This window comes from Numenius arquata, chromosome 7 (assembly GCF_964106895.1).
Source record: "Numenius arquata chromosome 7, bNumArq3.hap1.1, whole genome shotgun sequence".
Taxonomy (NCBI): Eukaryota; Metazoa; Chordata; class Aves; order Charadriiformes; family Scolopacidae; genus Numenius; species Numenius arquata.
The window spans coordinates 50,384,907-50,412,146 of NC_133582.1; the positions used below are offsets into that span (position 1 = coordinate 50,384,907).

At 36.1% G+C, this 27,240-nt stretch overlaps 1 protein-coding gene across 3 annotated transcripts in view; it reads left to right on the top strand.

The window, feature by feature from the left end:
- The first annotated feature begins 1,403 nt into the window (after positions 1 to 1,403).
- The window catches only part of TBC1D5 (TBC1 domain family member 5), a 187,496-nt gene continuing 161,659 nt past the window's right edge, over positions 1,404 to 27,240 (top strand). For 2 of the 3 annotated variants that reach the window (XM_074150323.1, XM_074150324.1), the window contains exon 1: positions 1,431 to 1,530. In XM_074150323.1, the coding sequence (XP_074006424.1) occupies positions 1,431 to 1,530 (100 nt within the window). Of the gene's footprint in view, positions 1,531 to 27,240 lie in introns of all 3 variants that reach the window. The other variant, XM_074150326.1, reaches the window with a different exon arrangement.

Consider the following 27,240-nt stretch of genomic DNA (forward strand, 5'->3'; position numbering starts at 1 on the left):
GAAGGAAATGCTCAATGAGCATTTGTTTTTTATTTTGGCTTGGGTTTTTTTTTTCATATAACTTAGTAGGAAAATGAAGCAGATGAATAGTGTATAAAACTAGAAAGGTTTTAAGAATCTCAGTCCCCCTTCATTTATCGACAGTAAACTGGATGTATACAGCATATATGGTCAATGCCATGCCTTGTAAGAACCAAAAGTAAAACATAGTTGAAGTGATTTCCAGATTGATAATACACCAATCCTGAAAGCGTAGGTGCATACCTCTTTGTGTTTGTCTTTGCATGTTTCTTTTTAAGTGTAGTTTTCTTGGAGTTAAAAAGTTACAGTACTTGTAAGAAGTTACAGTAATTAATATTTAAAACTCACCTGGCAGTCATAGGCAGCTACTTCGTGTGCTTGGGCAAATCAAGTCTATTTGGCTGGTATAGTACTTTTGTGTTGCAAGTTAATAAATTGCTGTACAGTGACCAAAAGACAAGTCTTGACAAATATACTCTTGCACTGTTAATGCACTGGAAAGGTCGTTTTTTCTTCTTACTGTACTGACCATACCACCATCTGCTTCTCACCCTTTTATTGGCATCCTCTTACTCGTTGCAGCCACTATGAGCTTTGAACACAGTTGTTGTTCACGTATGTGATAGTGATGCGAATGCCATTCAGCAGCATGTGATGGTGAACCTGCGTCACCTACTTCTGGGTTTTCGGTTTTGTGCTTTCTCCCCTTTTGCCCTTCATTTTTGGAAGAACTTTTTTGTAAATATTCACTAGCGAGCTTATTATGTTTCTTCAAATGCTTCCTTAACACCTTCTTTCTAGAAGGCTAATATGAATCTTGATAAAAACAAAATCAGCCATTATACTGGTCAGTATTATCTCATTTTCTCTCTTTGCATGTATTTGCATCCCTCTCTCTGTTATCTTATACTTGACCTATGATTTCTGAAAAAAGTAGTGGTTGAAAGCAAGTTTTTCTAGGATAAGAGGTCCTGAGTCCAGAAGAGTGATGATGAGGGGTCTCACCTCAGCTTTGCTCTATAACCTTCATCATCCCCAAGGATTAGCATCAGTTCCCACTGGAATCAGACTAAAAGATGAGTTGGGGAAGCCAAAAAAGGAAGGAAAGAGGCTCCTGCCCCACTATACAGCCAGTGGAAACTTGGACTTTTACTTGCAGTGTGGCAGTTGGAGGTACTATAATGATTCCTTTGGGCTCCAAATAATAAAACATTTGAATGGAAACACTGTTGTTCTTCTGTTAGACATCTAACAGTCACATTATGCCTGGAAAATAAGGAAGGGGTTTAAGCATTTTTGCTATTGACTTGTGTGATTGAAAAATAACTAAAGAAACACTAACGTATTTGTTTCTCTGTTTCTTTTCCTCCAGATAAAATACCCTTCAGTTGGAATTTACTATTACCAGTATGTATCATTCTGTGTCTGAAACCAGTCACCCTTTGCAAACAGAAGAACAAGAAATAGGCATTGACCCCCTGCAGAGTTATTTGAACAAGCCAGGGGAAGGTGAGTTTTGTATTCCTGTACTTTTTTGACTTTATACCTAGAAACCTTATATAAGTGTGTCACGATAACTGTACCTGTCATCATTTGTTTAATTCTGTCAATGAAGTTGAACAGGGCAACTTAAAGAACGTTTCACAGAGTGTGTGTAGAACACTCTGACACTAATGAAAACCACGAAAAGTCAACTTTCAATTACAGACAGAAACATTAGCCAAATGTTTAATGCGCTGTCATCCTTTTTTAATCATAAACCAAACACTGACTTCAGCATAAGAATACTGAAATGCAGCATGGCTTTGTGTTACTTTCTCAAACATGGGCTCTTACACTGCTTTGGTTTTAGGGACTTTTTTAATTCCACAATAAAGTTCAGTACACTATTTTGGTTGAGATTATGCAAATAAAAAGGCTGATTTTCCTTTTTTTTGTTAGACTCAGTACCTATATTTTTATTTGAAAAAAAACCTGGAATGATATCTCTATCATTGAGATAGAATGAACAGGCTCTAAAGGCAGAAATTACTATGAAACCTAAAGTAAAGTAATTAAATGCAGTATTTGGAAGACTCTAATGAACAGTGAGAACAAACTGCTTGCATAATGCAATGCATGTCTGTGTTGCTTGTCTTTTCTACTTATTTGCTGGTAGTGACAGTATAGTTAGTTCGAAGAAAGTGATAAGCTTAACGAGAAAGCTCGTCCTTGTCATGAAAACATTCCTCAAGTACTCAGTTATACACAGTGGCACCTTAACTACCTGTAATTTTCCAGTCATTGAACACATGTACCAGGAGGGCAAAATAAAAAATTTATTTTAAATTACAGAGTTGAAACAACTTTGTCACATTTCCTAAGTCCCTCACCCAGATCAACTACTCTGTGTGGGTATATCTGTCTATAAATCTTCTGTTTACTAGTGCTTATTTAAAAAGCTATGTCAAGTTTTGCTTAGTCAGGTTTATTACTTCAGTTTATAAGAAGCTGATGTTTTGCTTTATAATATATTGGTAAAACTTCATTGTCCCTTTAAGCTAATTTTTTTCATTTTTTCTTCATTCATTTATACAGCTTTTTCAATGTTAGAAAATGAGAATGAACATCTAGGGGAAAGTATTTTAAAACCTGACGATTAAATGAGATAGCTTTTCTAGGTCAGTGTTCCTCCTCTGTTACATTTGACATCTTAACGATATGGAGCCATTTTAGTTTGATAAACTAAATGCATTCTTGTGCATATTTTTAGAAATTTGAAAATAATCTTTTTGCAATAACCTAAAATAATAACCATTTTCCAGAGGAAATATAGCTTGCTTCTAGTCTACCCCAATCAAGAAAGAGATAAGCATTTTCTTCTGATTTTTTTTCCTTAAAAAAAATACTGGTAATTCTCTCGACTCTGTTTCAAGAAAAAACAAGATTTTTACCCTGTTAAAAAAAAAAAAATTGTAAATTAATTTTACCCTTTATTGTGCCCAGAAGCGATTAGTTACCTTGTCTGAAAAGGTTTCTCATTTTTATCCCAACCTTAACATTTCTATGACATACAAGTTATTAGTATTGAATTGATGTTTAAAAGTGCCATTAATTCATTTACCCCAAATGTTCATTAACAATGTAAATGTATGCTGATGTTCTATGAGACAAGGAAGTGACTAATGACTCTTCGCACTAACAACACTTAAAATGAATAGAAACTTTAGATAGCTAATCTTGAAGTAATCAAGACCCTCATTCAGCTTGGCATCTCTGTATGCTCTAAAACAGCTGTCAACTGTTAAAAATATATACACAACACACACATACGCACATGCGAAGATAAAGATATGTAAATACATGGTTCCCCAAGTCATAAAGGTTACCAACTATGGTACATTTTTTACGTTCTATCTATGTAAATATTTTATATAAAGCATCTATTTCATCTTCATAGGTTCTTTTACTGTGAAACACATTCTGCATTTTAATTTGAAACTTTATATATCCAAAATAAGTCTTTGAAGTTTTGATATTTCATTTTAAATAAAGCATATGCTTAGATGGTGTTAGGTCTTTGGGCATCAAAGTATACAGTCTTTCTTGTATATTCAGTCCATACAGTCTGTCTATCATTGTTTTCACAAAAGTGTTTCAAGACAAGGTTTTTCAACTTGGCTTCAAGTTTCAGGCATGATACAGAATCAACTTGGTGAAAATCTGTATTTTAAAGTAATTAATCTTAGAAATATAGAGGAGAGGTGGTCCATCGATATTGTGCAATATCAGGACATCTGAATTGTTTTTTGAAGCTGTGCTGAATGCTTAAAATATTACGTTGGAGGCAAAGTGATAGAAGTCTTCACTGAGATGAGGTAATAAAAATAAAGCACATCACTGATAAGGATGCTGAAAATAAATATTGAATCATAGAGCTAGTCAGATTTGTCATTCTACACAAAGTATTGTATTTTTAGTATGTGCAATTGATAACAAAACTTGATGGAGAACCAGGAAATGTCATGTCCAGCTGGAGTTTTGAAATTCTCTCACAAGGCATTTTCATAAAATGAAAGAAATCTCAGAAATACATGAATTGCTGTTAAGTATAGCTGGTTGGAAAACTGCGTGCGTAGACTACTTTTTGTTCATTTGCTGTCAGCTTGGAAGGATATGTTGGATAGGATTCCAGAAATATGTTGATTGAGTCTAGTAGTATTCAGTTCTTTTATTAAAATCGCAGTGGAGGTATAGAGAGAAAACATGGTTTGTTTGGTACAGGGCTGTTAGCGCAATGGAGGGCAGACATACAATTCAAAGTATTCTTGAGATTTTGGAGAAGTGGCCTGAGAAGGATAAGACATGGTTCGCTAGGAACAGCTGCGAGGTTTACTGTTGCAAACACTAGGCAGGAGACAGTTACCTCACTGAACAAATAAAAGCAGAGTATTACAGATGAACTCAGTGTCATTTGGAGAAAGATCTGGGTGTTTATAGCACTCCAAATTGTGTAAGTGAGGAACTTCAAATCTTGAGTTATGATGAGTCATGAGAATGTGCTTGTTTGCAAGTCTAAAAAATTCAGGATAGGCTGTTAACTAATTGACATTCAAGATCCTTTTTCTATCTCTTTAAACTATTCAAAAAAACCAGAGAAGATAGTATTTCAGTCTTTTTCTGATGGTTGATTTGGCCTATGTTATTTTCCTTGTGTCTGATATTTTTTTCAAGATAGAAAAATGTGCACTGCATGTATGTGCTCTTGCATAGCTTTTTTTAAGTACCAGTTTTAGTAGTTGATAAGAAATTTGTGGCAGGGATTCTCACTTTTGCAATCTGATACTTCAAGTGGAAGATTTTAGTTCTTTTAAGAAATTATAGTTTTGGATTATATCCTTTGGATCTGGTTATATTTTAATTTACATTCATGTATATATATATACATTGTTATGTTTGCTTTTGACTAAATTTGATGGTAGCTTGCTACATTTTCTGTTCTAACATTCTTCATTATATTGTTCATTTTAATCTAACAATATTTTTGAACGATACCCTCTGAAATAGGGATCTTTATCAGAGAAACTGATGAATCTTACGGTTTTTGTCTCCAGAAGAGACTTTATAAACCCTGAATATATGAAGAGAAATTTCAGAAACTTTGTTCTTCTACCTTCTTACTGTGTATTGCATCTGACAAACTATTTTGTTCATTTCCAAATGCTTGAGGTTTATATTACATTGAAACGGGATAACTAGGTTAACTGTTTCTGAGCTGCTCTAAATTTTTATTCTAAGTTATAGTGTTCACCACATTCTGACGCAAGTTTTGAAGAGCATAGTAGGTAGTATTCCCATTTCATTGATGTAATGCGAAAGTTGATCCTCTAAGGACAGGCTGGAACAATGCATTTAATACTCTTCAATTTAATTTGCTCAATATCACAATTAATACAATTAAGGTCACTTGAAATGAAACTATTAACGAATTGGGTAATTTACTTTAACAATGTCAGTGTGTTCTCACAATTACATTTACTTTAATTAGTGTACAAGCTATTATTTAATAGCATACTTCACATAGAAAAATGTAATGTGTTCTTTGTTCTTAATAGAAGAAAAGGGGAAACCTTTAATGGGTCTGAGTGTTTTGGATTTGGAGTCTGGGGGAATATATTTCTTGTCTAAAGGCTGTAGTTGGTGGTGAGGACAGAGAAGGCTGACATAGCTGGAAGGACAAAGATAACTACTGGACCGTGTGACTGAAATTAATCCAGCTGAGATAGATCAGTTGCTCACCTCATACTTACCATTGCATCCCTCCTGATTCTCAAGGCTGCCTTGAAAAAATATGAGATGGGAAGAGAACATTCATATTTCCATTTTGACCATATTCTCTGTGTTTCCATTGCTCCTCTTTGGAGATTTTTGCTGTTCTGGTGTTAACCTCATAACCCTGATCACTAAAAGGTGTTATCATATAGATCTATACCTTATGTGGAGTTTGGGATACCTGGTTTATCTCAATGTTGTACGGAAAACAGGTAGAAAGCAGAGGGGAATGAAATAATACGTAAGTACTCACCTTCTGTGCACCTAACAGGACCCACATGCTATCAAATAATTTCCCCAAATCTTAAGTGTAATTCACATAGGACTATTTTGGTCCTGAGTATGTCCTTCTACACTCATTCTGGGGTTAAGTGAATTTTTGCTGTCAGAAAATTATATTATCTTCCAATCAGTCAGTAGCTATTCAGTGTTACTGGTTGGGATTTTTTTGCCCTCACAACCCCCTTCAGCCCAGGAGATGATGCTCCTGCAGGTTGTCCTGGGTGGTGTTTACCCATCTCCCTTTTTAGAGATCATATCCATGGTTACATTTAAAAGAAACAACCAGAGCGGTCTAGACTTCTCTATGTGAGAAGCACATTCCTAGGTAAAAGCCATTGAGAATGCAAATACAGTGAGTTCTTGAAGCCTTATTACTTTCATATCAAATATTTTTCAATGTGTATTTTATGACGTCATGTATGTCATGTAATGTGTGTTCTTTCATCTTCTCTGCAGGGAGGGACATGAAGTATAGCGTGGTGGTTTTAAGAGTCCTTTTAAATATGCATGCTACTTTGTGTTTTCATTAAAAAGACAAGATTGGAACAGAGAACCTCTTTGCGTTATACTGGGAGCAGGAGATGCTGAGGGTTGTGATTGTTCTTAATGCCTTCGGGATTTCATGCTGTGGTTTGCACCAGGCCCTGAGAGTGCCCTGTGTCCTTCCGTCAGGCAGAAAGCTTCAGCGTGCCCCACCAGCACAGTTGGTGCTAGTGGTCGTCGTTCCAAACCCTTGCGCTTCTCCTTGGGGGCTTGGCTTTTCCGTTAAAGGCACAGGTATGATAAGGAGAAAGAGTCGTCTTCACTCTGGTTCACTTCGTGTTGGATGAGTAAAAGCAGGCATAGTTTTTACATCTTCAAACACCATATGCTGACATAACAAGCATTTTAATAGTCATTTATTAATAATAACTACTGTTTATCTTGCTTTTAATTGAGCAGCAACAGCATTGTAGTGACAAAGGCTATTGGAGCAACACAGTACGTCTTGAGCTAACTCAGCCTGTCACTCGCTCCTTCCATACGACTCATTTTCTCCACTGTTTTCTGTTGGAAAGACATTGTTATTAAGACGTCAGTTAATGGAGAAGCTATGCATGTTTAAAAATACATATATTTAATATAAAGTTAGTTGAAAATACCCAGCACAAAGTCCATTTTTTCCTTTAAAGACTGCACGGGCGTTGACATGCCCTTAGATCAGTAAAGGCAATTTGCCAGTTGTGGGCCCTTTGATTTCAGTGCCTTGCTGCTAATTCGTATTTAGGAACTGCGGAGGTATTTTAAACGTCTTCAGCTGTCAGAGCAAATGTGAGTAGCTGACACAGTCTTGTGGGTTACTAGCTTCTGAAGTTGGATTTTTCTCCCTAGAATTGGTAGCTCCAGGTCTTTTGGTGGTTTCATCTCAGTTGCCTATTACATTAATTCCCGTTTGGAGGTTATACTGTGCATGGGTAACTGGCACAAGCATCATGGAGGGGAGTTCCCTTCAGTGGCTGATAAGGCAGATACTAAAAAAGACCTTTTGGACAGCAATGTCTGTTGATCTAAAATGTTAATTATGAAAGTTCTACTCTAAATCGGTGTATGAAAATAAGTAATTCTCACTAATGCTGTTGGCACTCCACCTCTATTCAGTTGTGTCAGTTGGGAGTTTCCTGTTCTTTCCAGCCCTACCAAAATACTGGCATAAATCACCTGTCAGCCTGATGTCATTCTGCTAAAAACTCCTTGTGACGCTACTTTGGGAAATGCTGATTTCAGCATTTATTTTTGCTCTTTTCCTAGCTTTTCCCATATCCAGGTTAGAGCTCAACTAGCTGGTAGTATACCTGTAGCATAATACGGGTGGTATAAAGGAAAATATGCAAGCTGAATGAAAAATATATTTATTTTTTACTAAATTTTGCATGCTTAGAGAAGCTTAAAATACCAAGCAGAAATTTCCAATTCAACTATAGTAACTTACTGAACAACAAAATTAAAACAAAATAATCTTTTTTAATACGACCTCTGTAAATGTAATTAAGAGTATGTTAAAACTAGCTCATTATTAGGAATTATATAGAAGCTAACACTGAGAATGGAATAATTCTTTGAATACTTTGCTCAGACCTGATACAAAAATATAATATGAAGGTTACTACCCGTAAACACCTCACATATTAAGTGTTTCCAGGCAATGATCAAATTATGTTAAATGACTATATCTCCTACATATGGAAAAGGCAGATTCTCTTAATTTAAAAAAATTGAACTGTACAAGTTTGATTGTACTTGTGTATGTATAATGAAAGACTAGTAAATCAGAATTCTAGCTGAGGCCAGCATGATCGGTACAGGATAATAATTAAATGTGTGAGTTCACTTCTGTCTTGACATACAGAAGATTGTAATTTACAAAGCCGTGTGTGAATTGCGCGCAGCTAGCTGATGTTACAGACCTCTCTATCTGAGATTAAATGTATGTTAAAACATTTTGAAAGAGTTTAACTGCCACAGATTTGATTGTATTAGAAATTGATTGCTCTATATAACAGAAATATGTCAGCACAGACAGGATCTTTCCTATCTTTCATATGTGGACATTTATAAAGATCTGGAATTTCTTATTTTAAAAAGGGAAGAGTTCAACCTACTTGCACTTAAGTGCCGAGTTTCAATTTTAGGCTTCTGAATGACTAATAAGCCTTTTTCTTTAGCTTCCTTGGGTACCCCTGTCCTTGTCCTCTTCAGACGTGCAAAACTAAGAAGTATGGATGGGGAGAGACAAAAAGTACCATTATACTTATTCTGAGTGGGAAGAAATTATCTGGTTAGATGTGTATTATTTATTGACAATCTGGCCTTTTAACAAAGAAAAATAGGCCTATGCTTGGGTTGCCGCTGCTACAACCGAAACAGCTGATACTTTAATGAACAACATACTGAGGGCCATCCAGGACATAAGGCAAATTAAGCAGGTTACAAACTGCATATCTTCTGTTTAGGTGTAGGAGATCTCCCCAGCTCTGACAATTAGCTCCACTGATCAGGCAAGCAGACAGACAGAAACAGAAGGAGGCCATTTGTATCAATTTGAGGAACAGAACTAGTAATGAAGTAAAATATCCATACCCAGGTAGTTTCACCTCCGCTTTGGAACAGATATTTCCAACTGCTGGTTTCAGCTTCGAAATAGCAAATAAATAAATAAATATGTGCTGCTTAACAAAAGCTTATTTTCTGTTGTTTACAAATTGAGAGCAAAAGAATAATAATACTTCTAACCTAGAGGGTTTTTTAAAAAGGAGAAAACATTTTCTGGACATACAAGCAAATATGAATCTTGGTAACCTGACAGCTTTGTTTAAACGTTGAATTTGAGTTTCCTTTCATGAAAATCTTTTCAAACTACAGCAATTCAGCTGTGAAAACCTGAATACATTAATGATGACAAAGAACCTCTGGAATGAGCCAACATTTGTTTTTGTTCTTTTACAACGTTTCCTGATGAATTGCACATACAGAAGTGTTGCAGGTTATTTTAATTTTCTTTTCTTACTTTGATAATAAATGTCTCCACTGTTTACCTTTTTGGTTAAGGTACCTTATTATTACTAATCAGCTTTAATTATTTATAGCAAAATGACTGTGAAAGATGTTTCTTTGATGTCAGAAAAGTCAGGGACCTGATCCTGATCCTATTAAAATTAATGGCTAGGTTCCAATTGACTGTAAAAGTAACAAGCCTGAGTGCCCTTCTTGTTTAAGGGAAGCAGTAATTTAGCCCAAGGTGCTGGACTGTGGTTAGTTACTTGGACTTCTTCAGTTTGGGGAGTGTTCACATGCCAAGCATTTGGTGTCAAGATTTGGCCACGCAGAGGCAGAGTGCATATGATGGGCTTTTAAAAGTCCTTGTCTTCTTTTTACTCATAAGATACACAATATTGGAAAAAAGGGCTAAATATCGGTTAGTAAACTAACCCAAGTCTAATCAAGACTGGATAAGGAACATCATGTTTCAAATGCATGTATGTGAGCTTATGTTTAAATCTTGTTTTCTATAAGTGAACTATTACTGGGTTTTGTTTCTAAATTTTAAGCTTGAGATCTATATGGATGTACATATACACACACACTCTATGACAAGATTCAACACTTCTGTCAGATCTAGAATATCTCTTAGTTATTCATAAGTACCCCTGTTCAGCTTTTTCATCATGTTCAGATCACTGCCTCAGTAATCAGGTGACTATAATGTTTCAAATGCAGTACGAATGACACAGAAGGGTATAGCAAATTAGGTTTATTTTCACTTTTTGTGAAAATAACGCAAGCTTATGGCGCAGTTTGTGCTCCATGGCTTGATCTGTTCAAAAACAGAAGCTGGACTTGGGATGTTTTTTTGCATCTGTGTGCTTATCTCCTCCTATAAAAGGTATCATATACCAAAGAAGCTAAGAAATTAATTCTCATAACCACCATAGGACAAATAACGAGACTGTATGTTCTCATACAAACAGAAGTCTGAAGCAGGGTGAAATGTGAAATGATGTGCCTGGTTCATGGAGGAGTCTGTAGCAGGGCTAGGAAGTGGGCCCAGGTTGTTCAAGGACCAGAACGCTGCTGCTGTGATGAAGTTGTCCTTCAGCTCTTGCTTTTTTTCAGCCAGTTTTTGTAAGGCAGGTAGCTAATTCACGAAAAAAAGAGTACCTTTGGTATATGTCAGAGTTGTCATGTTTTATATACAAACTTAAAATATATAAGCACTTGTCAGATTAGAAATTTCAACTAAAAGTGGTTTTGGTAACGAAAATGAAAAATATTTCAGAAGATATGGGTCGTTGTCATCCTTTCAGTATTATGAATAATCAGATAAAGTTAAAATGTTTTGAGTATGTTAAACTATTCCCTAAACTTCGGTAAATGTTGGCTCAGTACAGGTATATATATGGGTGTTAATATTAAAACATGATTTGGCCACAAATTTAAGGAACACTACTCCAGCTTAATGAAAAAGTAATCAAAGTTGATTCGTTTGTGCTTGTTTATTTCACTATTTCCTATCTCAGCATTGCCAGCTCCTGCCTCAAGAAGAGGGAAATTGCTAAAACTTCTTAAGAGATTCTTTTAAAGCAAGCACTAAATACGGCTTTTACTGTTTCATTATGTTATTTGGTACTGGGGACATTAGCTGGCTTGACATGTTGCCTGATGTGCCTTGCAAATCTGTGAATACAGTGGTACCTTCATGTTTACTCTGCAGCTACTGGTGAGGTAAATGGGATACCTTCTCTTTGATATTTCAAGGAAAGTAGGTGGAAAGGTTAAAAATCAAATGTAATGCAAGGAAACTATAATGGCCACTTAAAAAACCCTGCTCTCATTTTCTTCTGTTAAATATCTTAGTTCTGTACAAACAACTGGCAGTTAAATGCATCTGCTTGGATACTAAAGTGATAAACAATAAGACATAAACTCTGGGATAGGAAGACTGCGCTCAAGTTTTTGAACAAATCCCATTCAGTTTAGTGCAACTGGGACCACGTAACCAAAATATTAGCAAGTAGCCTGTATGATAAATTTCTCCACTAAAATTTTGATATCCCATTACAAATTACTATTTTGATCTTCCTAGAAGTTAAAAGGCACAAACTTCATCCAGATAAAGCTTTTATGGTGGTGATAACTCTTTTCTTCTGAGAAATTGGATTTGTAATGGAATCAATGATTTAACCTTAGGAAAAATTAACTGTATAGAGTTTCAGTACTAAGTGCAATTGAAAGAGTAGAGTTCTCATGTAATACATGAGAATATATGTTTTAAATGATGTGAAAACGTTTGTGTTTCACTATAGTGAGGTACATTTTCTATATGTTAGTCATAATATTTGAAGATACTATTGTTGGTTTTGTTTACTTTTCATTTGAAATATTAAAAGGGTGGAGCAACGGAACATAAATCTGTCCATTAGTGGGCATTTCTACTTTTCACTCAGATGAATTATCATCAAATTTGATTTGCTGACTTGTGGCCAGAACAGATATTGTCTTAATGGCAGAGAGAAGCATATTGAGCCACAGGGCCACCTCCAAATTTCTGTGACCCAATATTGGTTCATTCTTTATTGAAGTATGAAAGAAAATACTAATTTGCAAAAGTGTACAAAGCCCCATTGTGAATTAGCACAGCTAGGTGGCCACAACATTTTCAGCTACACTAAGATGGAGATTTTATTGGCAGAAAAAGTGTAGCGTGAATTTTTGCTATTCTAAAAAAAAAAAAAAAAAAAAAATTACCCTGGCAGATGAGTTTGTGTCTTTTGCTTATTTGAATTTGAAAGAAAGAAGGGATGTAAATCATAGCTTATACTGTGGAAGACTCTAGTGCTGTTTTGGGGTTCTTGTGACCACAACCAGTGAAAACTTTTGTCTTAAAAGTTCTGTAATTAAAATGGACGTTTTTCTGCAGGATTAAATTTAATGTATTTTATAAATTTATATTTATGATGAATACATGACAATTTCAGTTGTGTCATTTGCATGACCTAAAGGTACACCCTTGTAACTGTGCTGTTAGAATAACTACTTGTTCAAGTGGAGATTATTTTTTTTAAGAAGCTGGGTTGTAAAATAATTGTATCAGAAGCAAATTTCTGATTTGGAAAAATATCCTATAAACCCTGTATTAAATGTTCCTTGGCTTTTTTTAAAAATAGCGTATAAAGCCTGTATTAAATAGTCTGTGGCTTTTTCTCATATATTTAACTTTCGCAGGAAAAAAAATATTTTTAAAAGCAGCTGTAAACGAAAACCACGGATTTAATTCTGCACATGAAAAATCTGGAGATTTTTCATCTTGGAATTAGTGTGATATTTATGATACTACAACTCCTCTAGATGTTGCAAATTTAGGAGGATACTTGCAGGTTTTCTGTGATTTCAAAGACACTTACTCATATCTGTGAGATTCAATTTGTGATTCCTATGGAAAGACGAGCCTGCGTTTGGTATCTGGCATTTGCATTACTTGGCTAAAGACAGTTTTCTTATTTTTGCATATTACTCTGTTCCTTGCTAAAGCGGTAGCTCAGAGCAGCAACTTTGAAACTTTCGAACATTCCTAAATGGGTTTTTTTAATTAATACATAAAGATGAATTTAAATTTAACATTGTATTAACTGTGGCAATCTCTTAACTCAAATACAAAAGTCAAATAGTTCTGATTTTTTGAAGCTGAAATCAATTGTCAATTGATAGTTACTTTTGGTATATATAACAAATATATTACAATATAATAATTGCATTAAAACAATACTGAATCTTAAGATAGGAGGAGGTGACATCTGAAATCATGTAGTAAATTACGTGTATGGTGGTAATCTTCTGTTGGCCTAGCATAAGGGGCCACTTGCACTACGGATCCTTCAGCGTGGGTGCTTACTGTAATGATACTAAGTCTTTGCTGCAAGAGAATAAAAATAACCAGTTACTTTGTTAATTTGGTTCCTTCATGCTGTAATTGCATTAGAAAAAATGGCATGATTATTGAGAAATTTTATTAATCAGACTTTTTTAAAGTGATTTAAACCTTTAAAGATTACTTGAGGCGTTGGAAGACTGTCATGGCTCTTCGTGAAAGGAGCAGAATTGTGTAAGTACCAGGTTCAGCTGCCTGCCAGTGACCCTTCTGGCTTGCCACCTAGATAGCCCTTGGTGGCTCGGTCAAAGTCACCACAATGAAGTTCTTACACCTTGTAATTATTCCACTGCTTAGGTCTGTTCTTTGTCCATCAAGTGATTTTCTGTTTATAAATTGACATTATTTTGCATCAAAGGTGATGAGTCAGCTTTGGGACTTTTTAGCTAACTTTAGTAGTTCTCATTTACCAGTTGCTCCCGTGCTTGTATCTGGTTTCAGTTTTGATGAAGTTAAGGCAAAGCACAATTTGAGGGCTTTGGATTGGGTCTGGTTTTTTCCTTTTACGAACCGTATGTCAGTGCTCCAAAGCCTGTCTCGTGGCTGGTTAAAACAAAATAAAAACACCTATAAAAGGTACCAGTCTGAGAAATATGTAGTGATTTCAGGCAAAAATTCTTTTCATTTGGTGTTTCTGAATTGCACTTTTAAAACTTTGCCTAGAGGTAAGGAGGAGTGTTTAAAAAATAATATGTTTAACTAAAATAACTACAAAAGTATGTAATCTTCCATTTTAGTGTATTTCTTCTTCTGAATAAGTTATGCTCTAATAAAAATTAAAGAGCAAGTTGCATTTCGAAGATCAGGTCATCGTAATTCATTGACATTAGGCCACATAACTGAATAATGTCTTACTTCAGTGAAATACATCAAATGAGATCAACAATTATGACTCATAAACATGCCTCGCAGGCATAAAACAGCAGGGAATTAGCATGTGAGGCTGATAAATATGCATGTAAATAAGCTCCCAAAGGAATAACATGGGTTTGATTGATAGGTTTAGAATTGGAACATATGTAAACCCCTTTATTCCTCATTCTGGTGTAGCTAAGTAAAGATGCGTTTTACTTGTTAAAAGTTTCAATAACTTTGTAAATCTTAATGCCACATCTGCTTTTGTGTGTGCAGGCACGTGTGGGTGTCACTTGAGAGATTGATTGAATTGTCTACAGGGTAGATGCCCTCACACTAAGATTGTAGCATTTGCGTATGTATATTGGAGTGGTTCTGTATGTGCATGCACGTGTATACGTATCTAGGCACTGCATACTATGTGGTGTTGAGCAAAAGATTATTTTGAGGTTTGTTTTACTCAGAATTTGCAGTTTTTGAAGTTTGCTTCGTAAGGAGAAAACTGAGTTGTGAGTTTTGGTATGTGCACCAGTATATTTATTTTTGCAAATACATTCTGCATTGAAGGTAATTACTATTTATATTGCAGAAAGTCCCACAAGTGCTACTACATTTAAGAGTCTGGCAGTGATTCTTTATAAACTTCCATTTTTGTTGGCATCTTACAGCTTGAGCTCTTATCTACAACTTCAAAGTACCTATCACAGCAGTATCTTTATGTTGATCAGCACAAGTGTTTATGCTGTGCAGAGATTTACATCCGCATTGTTAGAAAAGTATATAACATACTTTGTGTTTATAAAACATTAATACTTTGCTTTGCCAAATACAGACCAATTGGTTGCCATTGTCATGTGGCCTGGTGTACATCTGCTTTATTACTATTCCCTGCTATTAGGCAATAAAAACTTTTCCAACTGATGCTCACTTACTGATGTTGCATCACACTGTAATTATGCTAAAGTGATCTTAGACCAGTGGCAGCCAAGATGCAAAAACATTTTCAATAGTATGAAGTGTGTATTGACTGTTATAGCTAAAATAGTCATTCTGAGAAATTGGAGATGGGGCTGGTATCAGAGATGACAGTTCACATGTGAAAACTTCAATTCTGTAATACCTTCCTTTCACTTAGAGATACCTTTCTGTGGAAATAAAGCTTGAGCAAAATGACTTCCATCTGTTTAGATTTATAGGGTAGCAGAGAATACAATTTCCAGTTAAGATCGGTAAATTCAGGAGCTACTGCTTAGTTCTGAAAGCCAGCTCTTTTTGCTGCTTAAAAATAAATAAATAAACTTGTAGCACTTAGAGACAACGGCATCAAATCTCATGTGGGTTCTCATGAAGCAATTTATAGCTACCTTGTATAATTTGTATAGAAACGGTAAGTTGATCCCTGCTCCAACAGCATCAACGGTTTCACCCAGAATGTAACAGCCTGTGACACCAACAAAAAGCGAGCCCTGTATACAGATTAGGGGAGGGGATTTTTCATTAACAGAGCTGAATAAGCAGATTGCTATCAGGAACTCTGATGGACCATGTTTCTAGCTGCATAGCACTGTCCTTTTTCACAGAGGATGCCTAGATATCTCTTGAGCCAACAGAAATAGAAAATAAACCACTTCTTTTTTTTTTTTTTTTTACCCCCCTAACAATGTGCCCTTTTTACAGTCAGGGCCTTGACAGGCTGTCACTCAGTTTCCACTCCCCACAAGGAATGTCCTTGAACGGCCCAAGAGAAGCCAGAAAATTGTTGCTAAGTATTTTTTTCATTCACCTCTAGAATTTTCCACATTTTCTCCAACATGTGTGAAGCCACTGGGAAATATGGTTAAATGAGTTAAGCAGACATCACCCATCTGTGCTTCTCAGGGAAAATAAAAACAGTGCTGTCCCTCCGAAAGCTTTCTTGGTACATAACCAAAATCAGAAGAACAACCACACTCTAAAGCAAAACCTAGGCAAGGATCTTGCAGGAAGACAGGGAGGAGCACTTTGAAGAAACAGCTTCTTCTGTCTTACCCCAGTCTTGCTGGTGCTTGGCCTTTGCAGAACCTAAGGTGGTCCTAGCATCTGTGCTCCACCGAAATGCCTGAAGGCTACTGGAGACCCGAGAAAACACGACTGCACAACATACCTGCTTCAGACAGTGTTAAAAACCTGGCATTCAGCCCCAGCTCTGAATTTCAGTCCCCTCAGAAGTCAAAATGATCATGTTGTAGCCTCTTCCTTGCTTGTATAAATGTTTCATAATTTTAGATGGGGGGCATCAGAAGAACCCTACTTCTCTTCAAGTCTTGATTCACCCTTTAATATCATTCATTGCCTCTCCTTCTACTACTCAAATGATTTGTAATTTGTATCTCTCAAACGGTTCCCACTTGGATTTCTCATGCACTGAAAAGTCAGATGCCTGACATTACTGTGTAAAGTTAAGTGCTTGGGGTTAATGAATGGCATTAAATTTTATGAGGTCATGTCCAGTAGATGTTAAAAGAAGCTTAGGGGAACTTTATCACTGATAGAAATTAACAGTTGGCACGAAAGAATGCCTGAGGGAATTCAGTTCTAAGCAAAAATAAAATTGGTGGTATAAAAACTAAAATATAGAGTCATTGTGATTAATGTAAACATTTTTGTTAGGTAATTGGTTACGTGTTGCAGTAAAAGAAATGAGACCTCACAGTTTGAAAGGAAAGAATATTATTGTATTTAGAAAGCAATTAATGTTTCTAGTAAAATAAAAAAAAATCTACGTCACGTACAATATTTATATTCTTTCAGTAAACATATAACCTTTGGGGCTGTATTTATCAAATAGTCAAGTCTCCACTTATTTACATGAGTTTTTTCTTTGGGCAAAATGTGTTTTCCCTAGTGGAGTATGTTATTTTGTTTCATTAAACCTTTATTTCTATTCACATGCATTGCTTATATTACAGACCAAATGAGTAAATTCCGTGTACTTAAGTCATCTAAGGTTTGTGTTTTGGGGTGACTGATGGATGGCATGAAAATTCCGTTTCAAAAAGAAAATGGCTACATTAACTTATGGATAGATCTGTTTTGCATAATTATGTGGGGAACTATTCAGTAATTACACTAGTATTCACATGCTGTAATTTTCGTCGTCTTTATTCACTGTCATTCCAATGAGAGGAAACGGAAAACTTGCTCAGACGTATATATTCTTTCTCTCTCTGTCTTACGACCTGCAGTCACAGCATGTAGTATTTTCAAATAATGCCTGTGCTCAAGTAAAGACAGCTATTGTCTTAAATTTCGCTCCCACAGCATGTGTGGAAATTTTGCACCCATACTTCAAAGTTTCTAATACCAGGCTATGGATGAGCCTAAATGGCCTTTCACAACACCTGCGGTCTGTGCCGTCTGGACGCAGTGTTGGAGGTGACAGTGTCGCGCCTGCTGAGAATGCAGGGTCAGAGTTTCTGGATCAGAGCTTTTTCTCCTCTCCAGTTGGACAGAGAGGTACTATTCCTGTCATACATCATAGCAAGCTATGGCCACCTCCAAAATTTGGAAATCAGAAGAAAAGTGAAAATATTTTAGAATTTGTAGTCCCTCAGGACTGTTCTGTTGCTCTCCAGATTATTATTTTTGTGGTTTAATATGAACTACATACATGAAACATGCCTTATCACATTTTCCTTAGGTAGTACTTGGTCAAAAAACCCCAAAGTCAAAAAGATGTTGCTCTTTAATGCCGGGTGACGTTTTTGTTTAACCTTTTGGCTAAAAGATATTGCACGTTTTCTATCTGTCTTGGAGAACTGGGGTAACTGTCTAGAAAAATTGACTACTATTTAACATTTATCCTCTTACTGTGTAAACTAAATTGTCAGCCTTTTTGAAAACTTCAATATAATTGTTGTCTGCAAGAAAAATCTAGTCATACTTGTCTAATTTGCATTTTTGAAATCTCATATTTCCTGTGTCTCCAAGGATTTCATACTTGTATCCTTAGTTCTGTTCTGAAGTGCCACCAGGGATTGACACTACTCATCCCCCTCAGAGGAGGGCAAGGGTGGAGAACGGGAGTCTGTCCCATGATGAATTACATACTTTACAGAAAGGTTTTGTGGGAAGTTTCTTTCTGAGTATCTACAACAGAAGGACCATTGTTCAGCAAACTACTTGCACTGTAGTAAATAGAAGTGTTTTGTCGTCCTGGCTGTCAATTTGATACATTTTTCTATTCTGATGTAGCTGTGGACTTTCATCTCTCAGACACCTGGAGTCTACTGCTAATGCATATATACCTGTGCTCTTCACATTTTTCTAGATCCACCATTCACAACATGCCTCTGCTTTTGCACCAGCGAAGTACACAGTTGGTGCTCTCCAAATTAACTAAGGGTTGATTTAAAAGAATTTTGATTAAAATCTAGTGTTTTCATTATGCTTTTACATATTTTGATTTAGCAGTTTAAAAGCTCTAGCTCAGTACTTTTTTTATACTGTTTGGTGATATGTTTTTTTTTGTTGGAGAAATTTACAGAAAATGTAGGATACTGCTTCATTTCATGTTCTCTGAGGTGTGGGTCTATCGCATACACATTGTATTCTGAGAATTAGCAGCCTTAATTAGAAAGCCTCAAATTAGGAGTCTATTTCTTATAAAACGAAACTAGGCAGCTTTAAGCTCAGGTGTCCTTTTCTGGTGCATGTTTCTTCTGTGTAGTTGATTTGATTAGGATAAGGGCTGTTCCACTGGCAGCAGGAATGTCCCTTTCAGGGTTGAGTATTTGAGTCTGTGTGGCAATGCTGGTTGTATTCAGGTTGTTGGGGTTTTTCTCAGGCAGTCTTGCTCAAGTTTGTCAGGTACTAGTGCTATCGTAAGGTGAAGGTATCCTAACATGACTTTTTTTTTTAACACTGCACTTGTGAATTGTCTTACCTCTAGACTCTGCTACTGATGGAACATCTTTAAGTCTTACCCAGATAACTTTAAATTTTGCCCAGAGCCTAAGTTGCTTTTTCAAAATCATTCACGTAATAGATTTGCTAAGGAATGAGAAAATGTGCTTTCTGTTGTGTTATGAATGATGGATAAAGGAAGTAAAAATCATATGCACTCCTAATATGTTTTGTTCATAGCTTAATAAACCGTTGGTTAGCTCTCTTTTTTTTTTATGTGTGTAATGCTGCTAAAATGTGTTACATAGCTACATTATTAAAAACATGTCTTTTCAATAGATGGGAGCAGGATTTTATTTCTAACTAGTTTAACAGATTATCCTGCAATTTATGTTGTTACAAATCCAAAGTATCCTGTCAGACCTACAGATCTGACTGCTTCCAGCAGTGCTCAAAGTAGTTGTGGTAGGGGAGGAGGCGGCTGCAGCTGGAAGGAGCCGGAGATGTGGAGCTTTCTGGGGTGTCAGGGATGCTGCGGGTGCCCAAGTGCCTCTCCGTGACCCTGGGTGTTTTAGTAACTGGCTGCTTCCCACGTTGCTTCATGTGGGACTTTCTTCACCTCTTACTGTGTGCCTTTAAAACTGTAGCATTTGAAGAAAGTCCAGGCGTTGCCCAGTCTTGTACCTCTGTGACAACTTTGTAATTTCAAGCTTCTCATCTGCTTCCTTAGGGCCAAAATCCACAGTTCTACTGCTGGCTCTCAAGGCTAGTGCCAGCCCTCCACGGGATGCCAAGTAGCTCCACTGCCTTTTAGTTTCTTAATGTGCCTCAATTTCCATGTTTCCATTTACAGCAACGGTGCTGCTTCTTTTACTCATTCTGCTTGCTTCCTAGCCATAAATGCTGCCTGTTATCCCATTCCAGATGAGCAAGGAGCTAGTTACGTATGTGTCACCACAGTAGCCATGTGGGTGCTCTGATTTCAGGCTGAACCTCTTTGTGCGTATGTGCTGGGCAAAGGAAAGCGATACGATTTTCACACTGTTCTTAAACATATTTATGCTCAAGGAAGAAGGCCCAAGAAAGTACATTCTGCTTTCAGGAGAAGCCTTTGACATCCATCAGTAGTGCTGTAAGTCATCACCCTGCTGTAGCAGCTTCCTTTGATAAGAAACAGCAAAGAAACAAAGCAGAATTGCTCCTGCTCTTTTTAACTTCTGGTCCTGGTTATCATGAGACCACCTCCCCAACTTCAGGAGGTGAGGCTGTGTGTCCCTAGCATGGGGCTTCCTGGCCAGGCTGGCCTGTCTCCTGATAAACCCGTTATTCTCGGTTGAAGAGCAGCTAGCTTCTTGTTGAAAGGGCAATTCTATTTCAATAAAAGAGCACTTAATCCTTTCTCGTTTGTCTTCTACTATCATTTAATCTTGGCAAAACAACACAATGTTTGAAAACTTCTGCTTAATCTTTTTCGGCTCTGTTTTTTTTCCTAGGCTCAATGGAATATGCTTTGCAGCTTTTGAATATGAAAATCAAACTATTCTTACGTATGATTTATTATCCCAAACAGAAGGATTGCATCTATCTATAAGATAGAAATGTGGTTAAAAGTAGGATGTAATTGGAGTAAATTAAAGGACAACAGTAGCCTTCAAACATATAAAGAGATGGTATGTTTTTCTTATTGTCAGCGTAAATGGTCTCTGGAGACCACCTTCTTACAGTGATTGTGCATGTCTAAGATTAAGCAAAGCTGCATGACCAGTGCTATCTCAGGAGGATGCTGAGTCATTAACTCATGTTTATTGCCTCTTGCCATCTTTAGATTATTGCAATTTATAGCTCAAAGGCCTTTTAGGCTGTTTATAAGTTAAAATTAGCTAAATTCTTCTGGATGCAAGTGATAAGTCACTCGGCATTTGTATATCATGGGACGTAAGTTCCTAGCAATGATGCCAGGCAGCTTCTAAGATTTTTTTCTTTCTGTGCAAAGTCTGATTGTGCTCCTTGTCCCTAGTTATAGTGGATTACTCTATCCTCTGTTTTGCTAGTTTTCCTAATTTGCTCTTTTGTTAAGTGCATATGATCTTAAAGAATTTACTGAAGTTAGAGATGATATTATTTATTAGGTATACAGCTTCCGCTTCATTCAGGAGTCTTTTGAGTCAAATTTGGTGATGACCTAGGAGCTTGTTTAAGTTATACATGGTAAATGATCAGCCAGGTTAAGTAGCAGATATAGGCTGTGGTACCGAACATATGAACATAATGAAGTGGACATAATTTACGACAGACCAAAGACAGGTGCACTAAGAGAAACAATAATGGACAAAAAGTTAGAAGAATCACAGTTTACCTTATCCTGTGGATTTTTTCTTTTGCCAGTCTTACTGCTGCTGGTAACAAATTCAATCCAGCCATTACTAGACTAAATGCTTATCGACTTTAGTGGAAGTCACGTTTGCTTATATAAGCGAGTATTGTGTGGCTCCCACTAAAAGGGAAGTCAAACTATTTTTCCATGTACATGCATTTTCTGAAGTGTTTAAATCACTATTAGCATCACAGTTAAACTTGGCCTTCCCATCATGTTCAAAGATGTAAATTATTTAAGATTTCGGTACCTTGCAATCAACTGAGATTTCTTCTCAAGCATTCCTATGAATTAGTTCAGCAGTATTAGAGTAAAAATCCTTATTCTATGTATTTTATTGTTTTTTACTTTAGAGTACAGTATGTATCTCAGTCTATTTTTATATTAATAAGTCCTTTGAATATACTTATTGTTGAATTTATTTTAAATTGAGCTGCAAGGGGCTACATTTCTTCAACACTGATGCTACATTCTAATTTCCAAATCCATCATCTAGACTTTTGTATATCTTTTCCCATCCAGACTTTTTCACCCATACATTTTACATGTGGAAAAGTGGTATGTTAATTTACAGGCTAACCTAATGACAAGGGGGTGTTTAGATTTGTGAACACTCAGAAACAGTTTCATTTAAAATGGAAACCCTCTTCTTTTTATGTGTCTTGATTTAAACTGAAGTGCATAGGAAAAAATTATTTCAAACAGAGATTTTGCCTGGAGAGTACACAGAATTTACTCATACATGTGTATACACAGATGCAATTGTGATTTTATATCCAAAGATCACAGAACGTGCCACTTGATTGTTGTAAATCAGCAGTCCAAAAGACACCGGAATTGACTGGGTTTGAGCAACGTGCAATACAACATATTCTTATTATCTCCAGAAGTTTTTGTTCATAACTGCAAACCAGTGCACCTGCCTGTCATACTGTTCAGCAGCTTTCTGCTGGGCTGAAACAGGCTTTGATTTTGCACCTTGGTGTCAGCGTTCCTTACCTGTTTTCAAATGTGACCGGCTTTCACTATCACAAGATTAGCATATGTGTGGGTACTCTATTGTGTTTTACGATTGTGTTCCTTTCCTAACTCAAATCAGCTTAGGGGAAAAAACACCATTAATGTTTATTATATTTTTCTTATATTAATTTTTAAAGATAAATGAAATATTTCAGCCTATGTAAGACTTTTGTACTTCTAATGGCAAAGTCTCACAGTTAATTATCTGCATAGATCGCTAATTATCATAGTGTATTTATTTTATTTCATTCATGGCAAAATATAATATTTTAGGGACAGTTGTTGAAACTAAAATGCTACCAAAAAATCTGTACCAAGCACCACACGCATTCAAAGTTTGCATCTAATGCTAAATGAACTTGAAGCAAGGGACAGAGTCAGGTTTGTACTTAAAAGATTGCTCACCGAAAAGTTGCATCATATTTATTTCAGAAAACTTAAACAACTTGCTCAGAGTGAAATGTTCTTCAACTTTCCAGCCTAATAATTATTTTATAAATATCAGGAGTGCTGTGCACTTAATTCTTTAGCTGAAGGCATTATTTTCAGTTTCCGTACACTGCTTCGAGCTTGCTCCATTTAATCATTTTAAAAGCTTATTTGGTGTAAATTGAATTTAACACTGTAGTTGCAAGGGTGATATGTAAAAAGTCCGAAAGATTGTCTGTCTGTAGCTGTGGCTGTGGCTGTGGCGGCTGGTACCCGGGATGGAGCTGCGGGGGGGGAGCAGCGGCTGCAGCATCTTAAACTCTGCAGCACCCTCTCTTGGCAGGATGCGGCGGTGCCCACCGCTTCCCTCCCTCGCTCCTCGGGAATCCATCCGAACGCTACATAACCCAGAAATGCATAGCTCCGCCACGTTTTACTTTTTAAAGATCTAGTTTGTGTAGTAAAATCTCAATTTTCCGTATGTTTTGGGATTAGTTCTCCTTTTATTTTTTATCTTCTCTCCTCCTACTGCCATTTCTGGTCTATCAGCAGACCCAAATCAGAAAGCTTCAGTCGTCTCAGTCTTTTTGTATTTTTTTTTTCTTTGCTGCAGAGATCCTGAAGACTTTCCAAACTGCATATTTGGTGCTGTAGAAATGCAAATTGTCTGCTCTTTTGTAAACCTTTCAATTGTCAGACTGCTCTCTTTCAAAATAATAGAGAAGCCTGGAATCGCCCATGCTAAAATTAAGAATTTATAACTGTATGGAACAGATGTTTTCATAAACATTTGCTATAATTAATTTCAACTAGGGGATTGAAGGAACAAAGCAGTTTTTCCCTCTTCAAAACTTTATTGCCTTTTCCCCATACAGCGAACTCAGAAATCTTTGCTTTAATATTGTTAATGAAACAAATTTACTCTTCTGTTTGGTTTTCGTTGTGAAAAAGGAAAGCTTAATTTGAATAAGATGCCAGCCTTTGGAACAATGGACAAATATGCTGAATTTCAAACATCATGTATAAAGGATTAAAATAAAGAGCGTAAGTCTTTAGGTGCTCATTTCTGAGACCACAACTCTGTGGTGTCAATTGTCAGAGATTCCTACATATTAGAATAAATTTTATCCAGATCAGTTTGATGAATATCTATCTGTGGAGTAAATAGTATGAAGGAATTTTATGTTTGAAGAGTTGTGAACCTTGGTGTTACAAAAAGCAAAGGAGTCTCGTGGCATTATATATAGTTTTAATGCATAGTAAAATGCTTATTGTATGTTGATTACCCCTTTATACTCACAATAAAGGTCTGCAATCTGTTAAGCAATTTTTTTTGTTTGCATTATATGAGGAACACATTTTGACTAAAATCATTCTTCCATATTTGTATTGTCACTAGTTTTTTTGAGGATATTGTTTGGAATGTATATAGTTTAGGGCCAGAATGTTGATGTTATTGTGAAGAAGAAAAATTATCCATGCGTTATTGTTTTGTTTTTACTAGTTCCTGTATATTGTATAAGTATCATTTGAGAAAAAAAAATGTTTAAAGTTTCAAAAAAAGCACAGCTTAATTGTTTTACACCTGAAAGAACTAGTGCAGCTGCAAGGATTTTTTGAGCAAACTAGAATTCCTGACTGATCTGTCATCTATAAAGTGTGCAAAGAAAAATAGGTAGCTGTCATTAAAATTACATTTCAGCTTTCAATAACCATTTAATGAGTAGCGTAATTATATAAGTATGGTACCTCAAGTACTTCACTCAATAATTAAAAATAATCTCATCTTTAAAGTGAAAGCGCTATAATTATTATTTGACTTAACCAGGACCACTGTTATGATCTCCAGTGGCACCTCAGATTGTTCAAAGTGGTTTTGAAAGTATAAATTAAAATTGGATAAATCATTAAATTATTAAGCTTTAAATATGCTGAAAATGAATATAGCATGGAATTTGGAAGTCATGTTATAAGAATTGACAACCTTAGACTGCAAGCATATATTTGTGTTAAAATTTTCCTTGTCTCTAATCATAAAACACTGCAGTAATGATCAAGTGTTTTATATCAACCTGAACTTAAATTTTCACAACTGTTAAATAAATTTTGTTTTTCAACAACATTTTAACCTTTGATTAAAATACAAAGAAAATATTAAGCAGAGTGCAAACTCATCAGCAGAGAGATCTATCTCCATTTTGACAATTGTAAGCAGGGGGATGCCCAATTTGATTTCCTAAGCGGGATCACTTTTATCACAAATTCCTAAACTGCCAGCCATAAAACCTTTTCCTAGCTGACACAAGATTGGTAAATTGGTTAGCACTATATAAATATACGTGTGCCTACACATAGACATGCATATGTGTGCATACATACATACAGAAATATGTATATATGTAAAGACATTTCTTCAGTATCAGAACATATTTTCAAAAGAAAAAGAAAGTGTTCAATTATTTTTAAAAGTAGAAGTATATCCATAGAGTAATGAAATGTCACTCAGGCTTCTTGTCTTCATAGACTCGCAGCTGGTTATGATAGTATCCCAGCCCGTCTCTGTAAGAAGTCCTGTGCTGAATTTCTGCATCTCACAGAAAATAGCTGTTTTCAGAGAGGTAATGAAGGAGACGAGTGAGAAATGTCTGATCCCTACATTGTTCTTCACGCTTTTTTACTATTGTGGAGCACATTCTTAAGCTCAGAGTGCTCATTGTGCCTAGTGCATACCCAGAGCATCTTCCTGCTCTTGAACTGGGCCTTTGAAACGCTATCCAGTTTCTTCTTATTGCTTGAAGTGGAAACTGTGTGCTGCACCTTGAAAAAGCTCTTCTTTGAGAAGGTAATATACTATCAGTATAATAGGGTGCTAAAAAATAAAAATACAAAAATAGTGTGCATATTTAAATTAGGCTTCTCCTTGTTGCAATTTTTACACACGATTTTCAGATAATCTTCAGAAAGTATATTTGGCATCCTCCTTATTCTGGGTTCATCTATTTTATGCTATGTCTATAATCTCAAACATGTTCTTATAAGAGAACAGTTACTGAAGTCACAAGCCTGCATATTCTGGGTGAATTTAGTACCCTAGTAAATACACAATTTACAAATCCGTCTCTGTGCATCTCTGAAATCTAAAGAAGCCAGCATTTGAAATGTTCTTTTTTCGACTGGTTAGTAAAAATGTCAATTTCAAGTGATGCAAATTCTCTTGATACAGCCTGCAGCTGTGTCCAGTAGCACCAGGTCCCAGCTCCCCATAGCCCCCGGTCAGCCTGCACAAGAACAGCCTTTGCTAAAATAGGGCAATAGAACTGAATTCTTTCAGGAGAAAGTGTTCATTCCTGGGAGAGGGAGTTTCTCCAGTTAAAGCAGCAGCAAGAAAGATATCCAGAAGATTTTCAGTCCCTTTGGAAGGATACTGTCTTATCTTATTATTGTATTAAAACTAGTGACTGCTGTAGTGCTGAAAGCTGGGTACCTTTGCTGTACTTATTTTGATGCTGGTGCTTGTTCTGGTACTGGTTGTTTCCCTTCTCTTTCCTCTGAAAGTATGGTATGATTTATTTTACCTTTTTTCTCCCCTAGCTTTTGCATTTGAAGTTGGGGAACCTTTTCAGGAGGTGTGGGGCAGGGTTGGTAGAGCATCCTCTGTTTCTTCAACAGAGCCCTTCTTCCCATTTTTAAGGCTCAGAAAGGATCTAAAGATTAGGATAATACTGAATCAATTAGGATTTTCAAAGGAGAACACAATTTCTATTACTGGCATCATGAATCTTATATTCAGAACTGTTCAGTATACATCCTGATTTTACTAGAAAGTTCTGTCATTATCACTGAAGAAGATACAAGTAACCTATCTGTTCTACTGGGAGTTCATCATACCTTTCAAAAGGAGGAATAACTAGAACTTTCCTGAGGAGAGGCGATCCAGGGCATGGATTCCCACAGCTTATTGTCATTAGTTCGTTATGCACTTGTCCCAGGTATTGCTAACTAAGAAAATCCTGGTGAGTTTTCAATAAAGCCTTTAGATAAAAGTAGGTAAAATTTAGGGAATCTTCTTTTAAGTCAATGAATACTTTGCACTTTGCTTTAT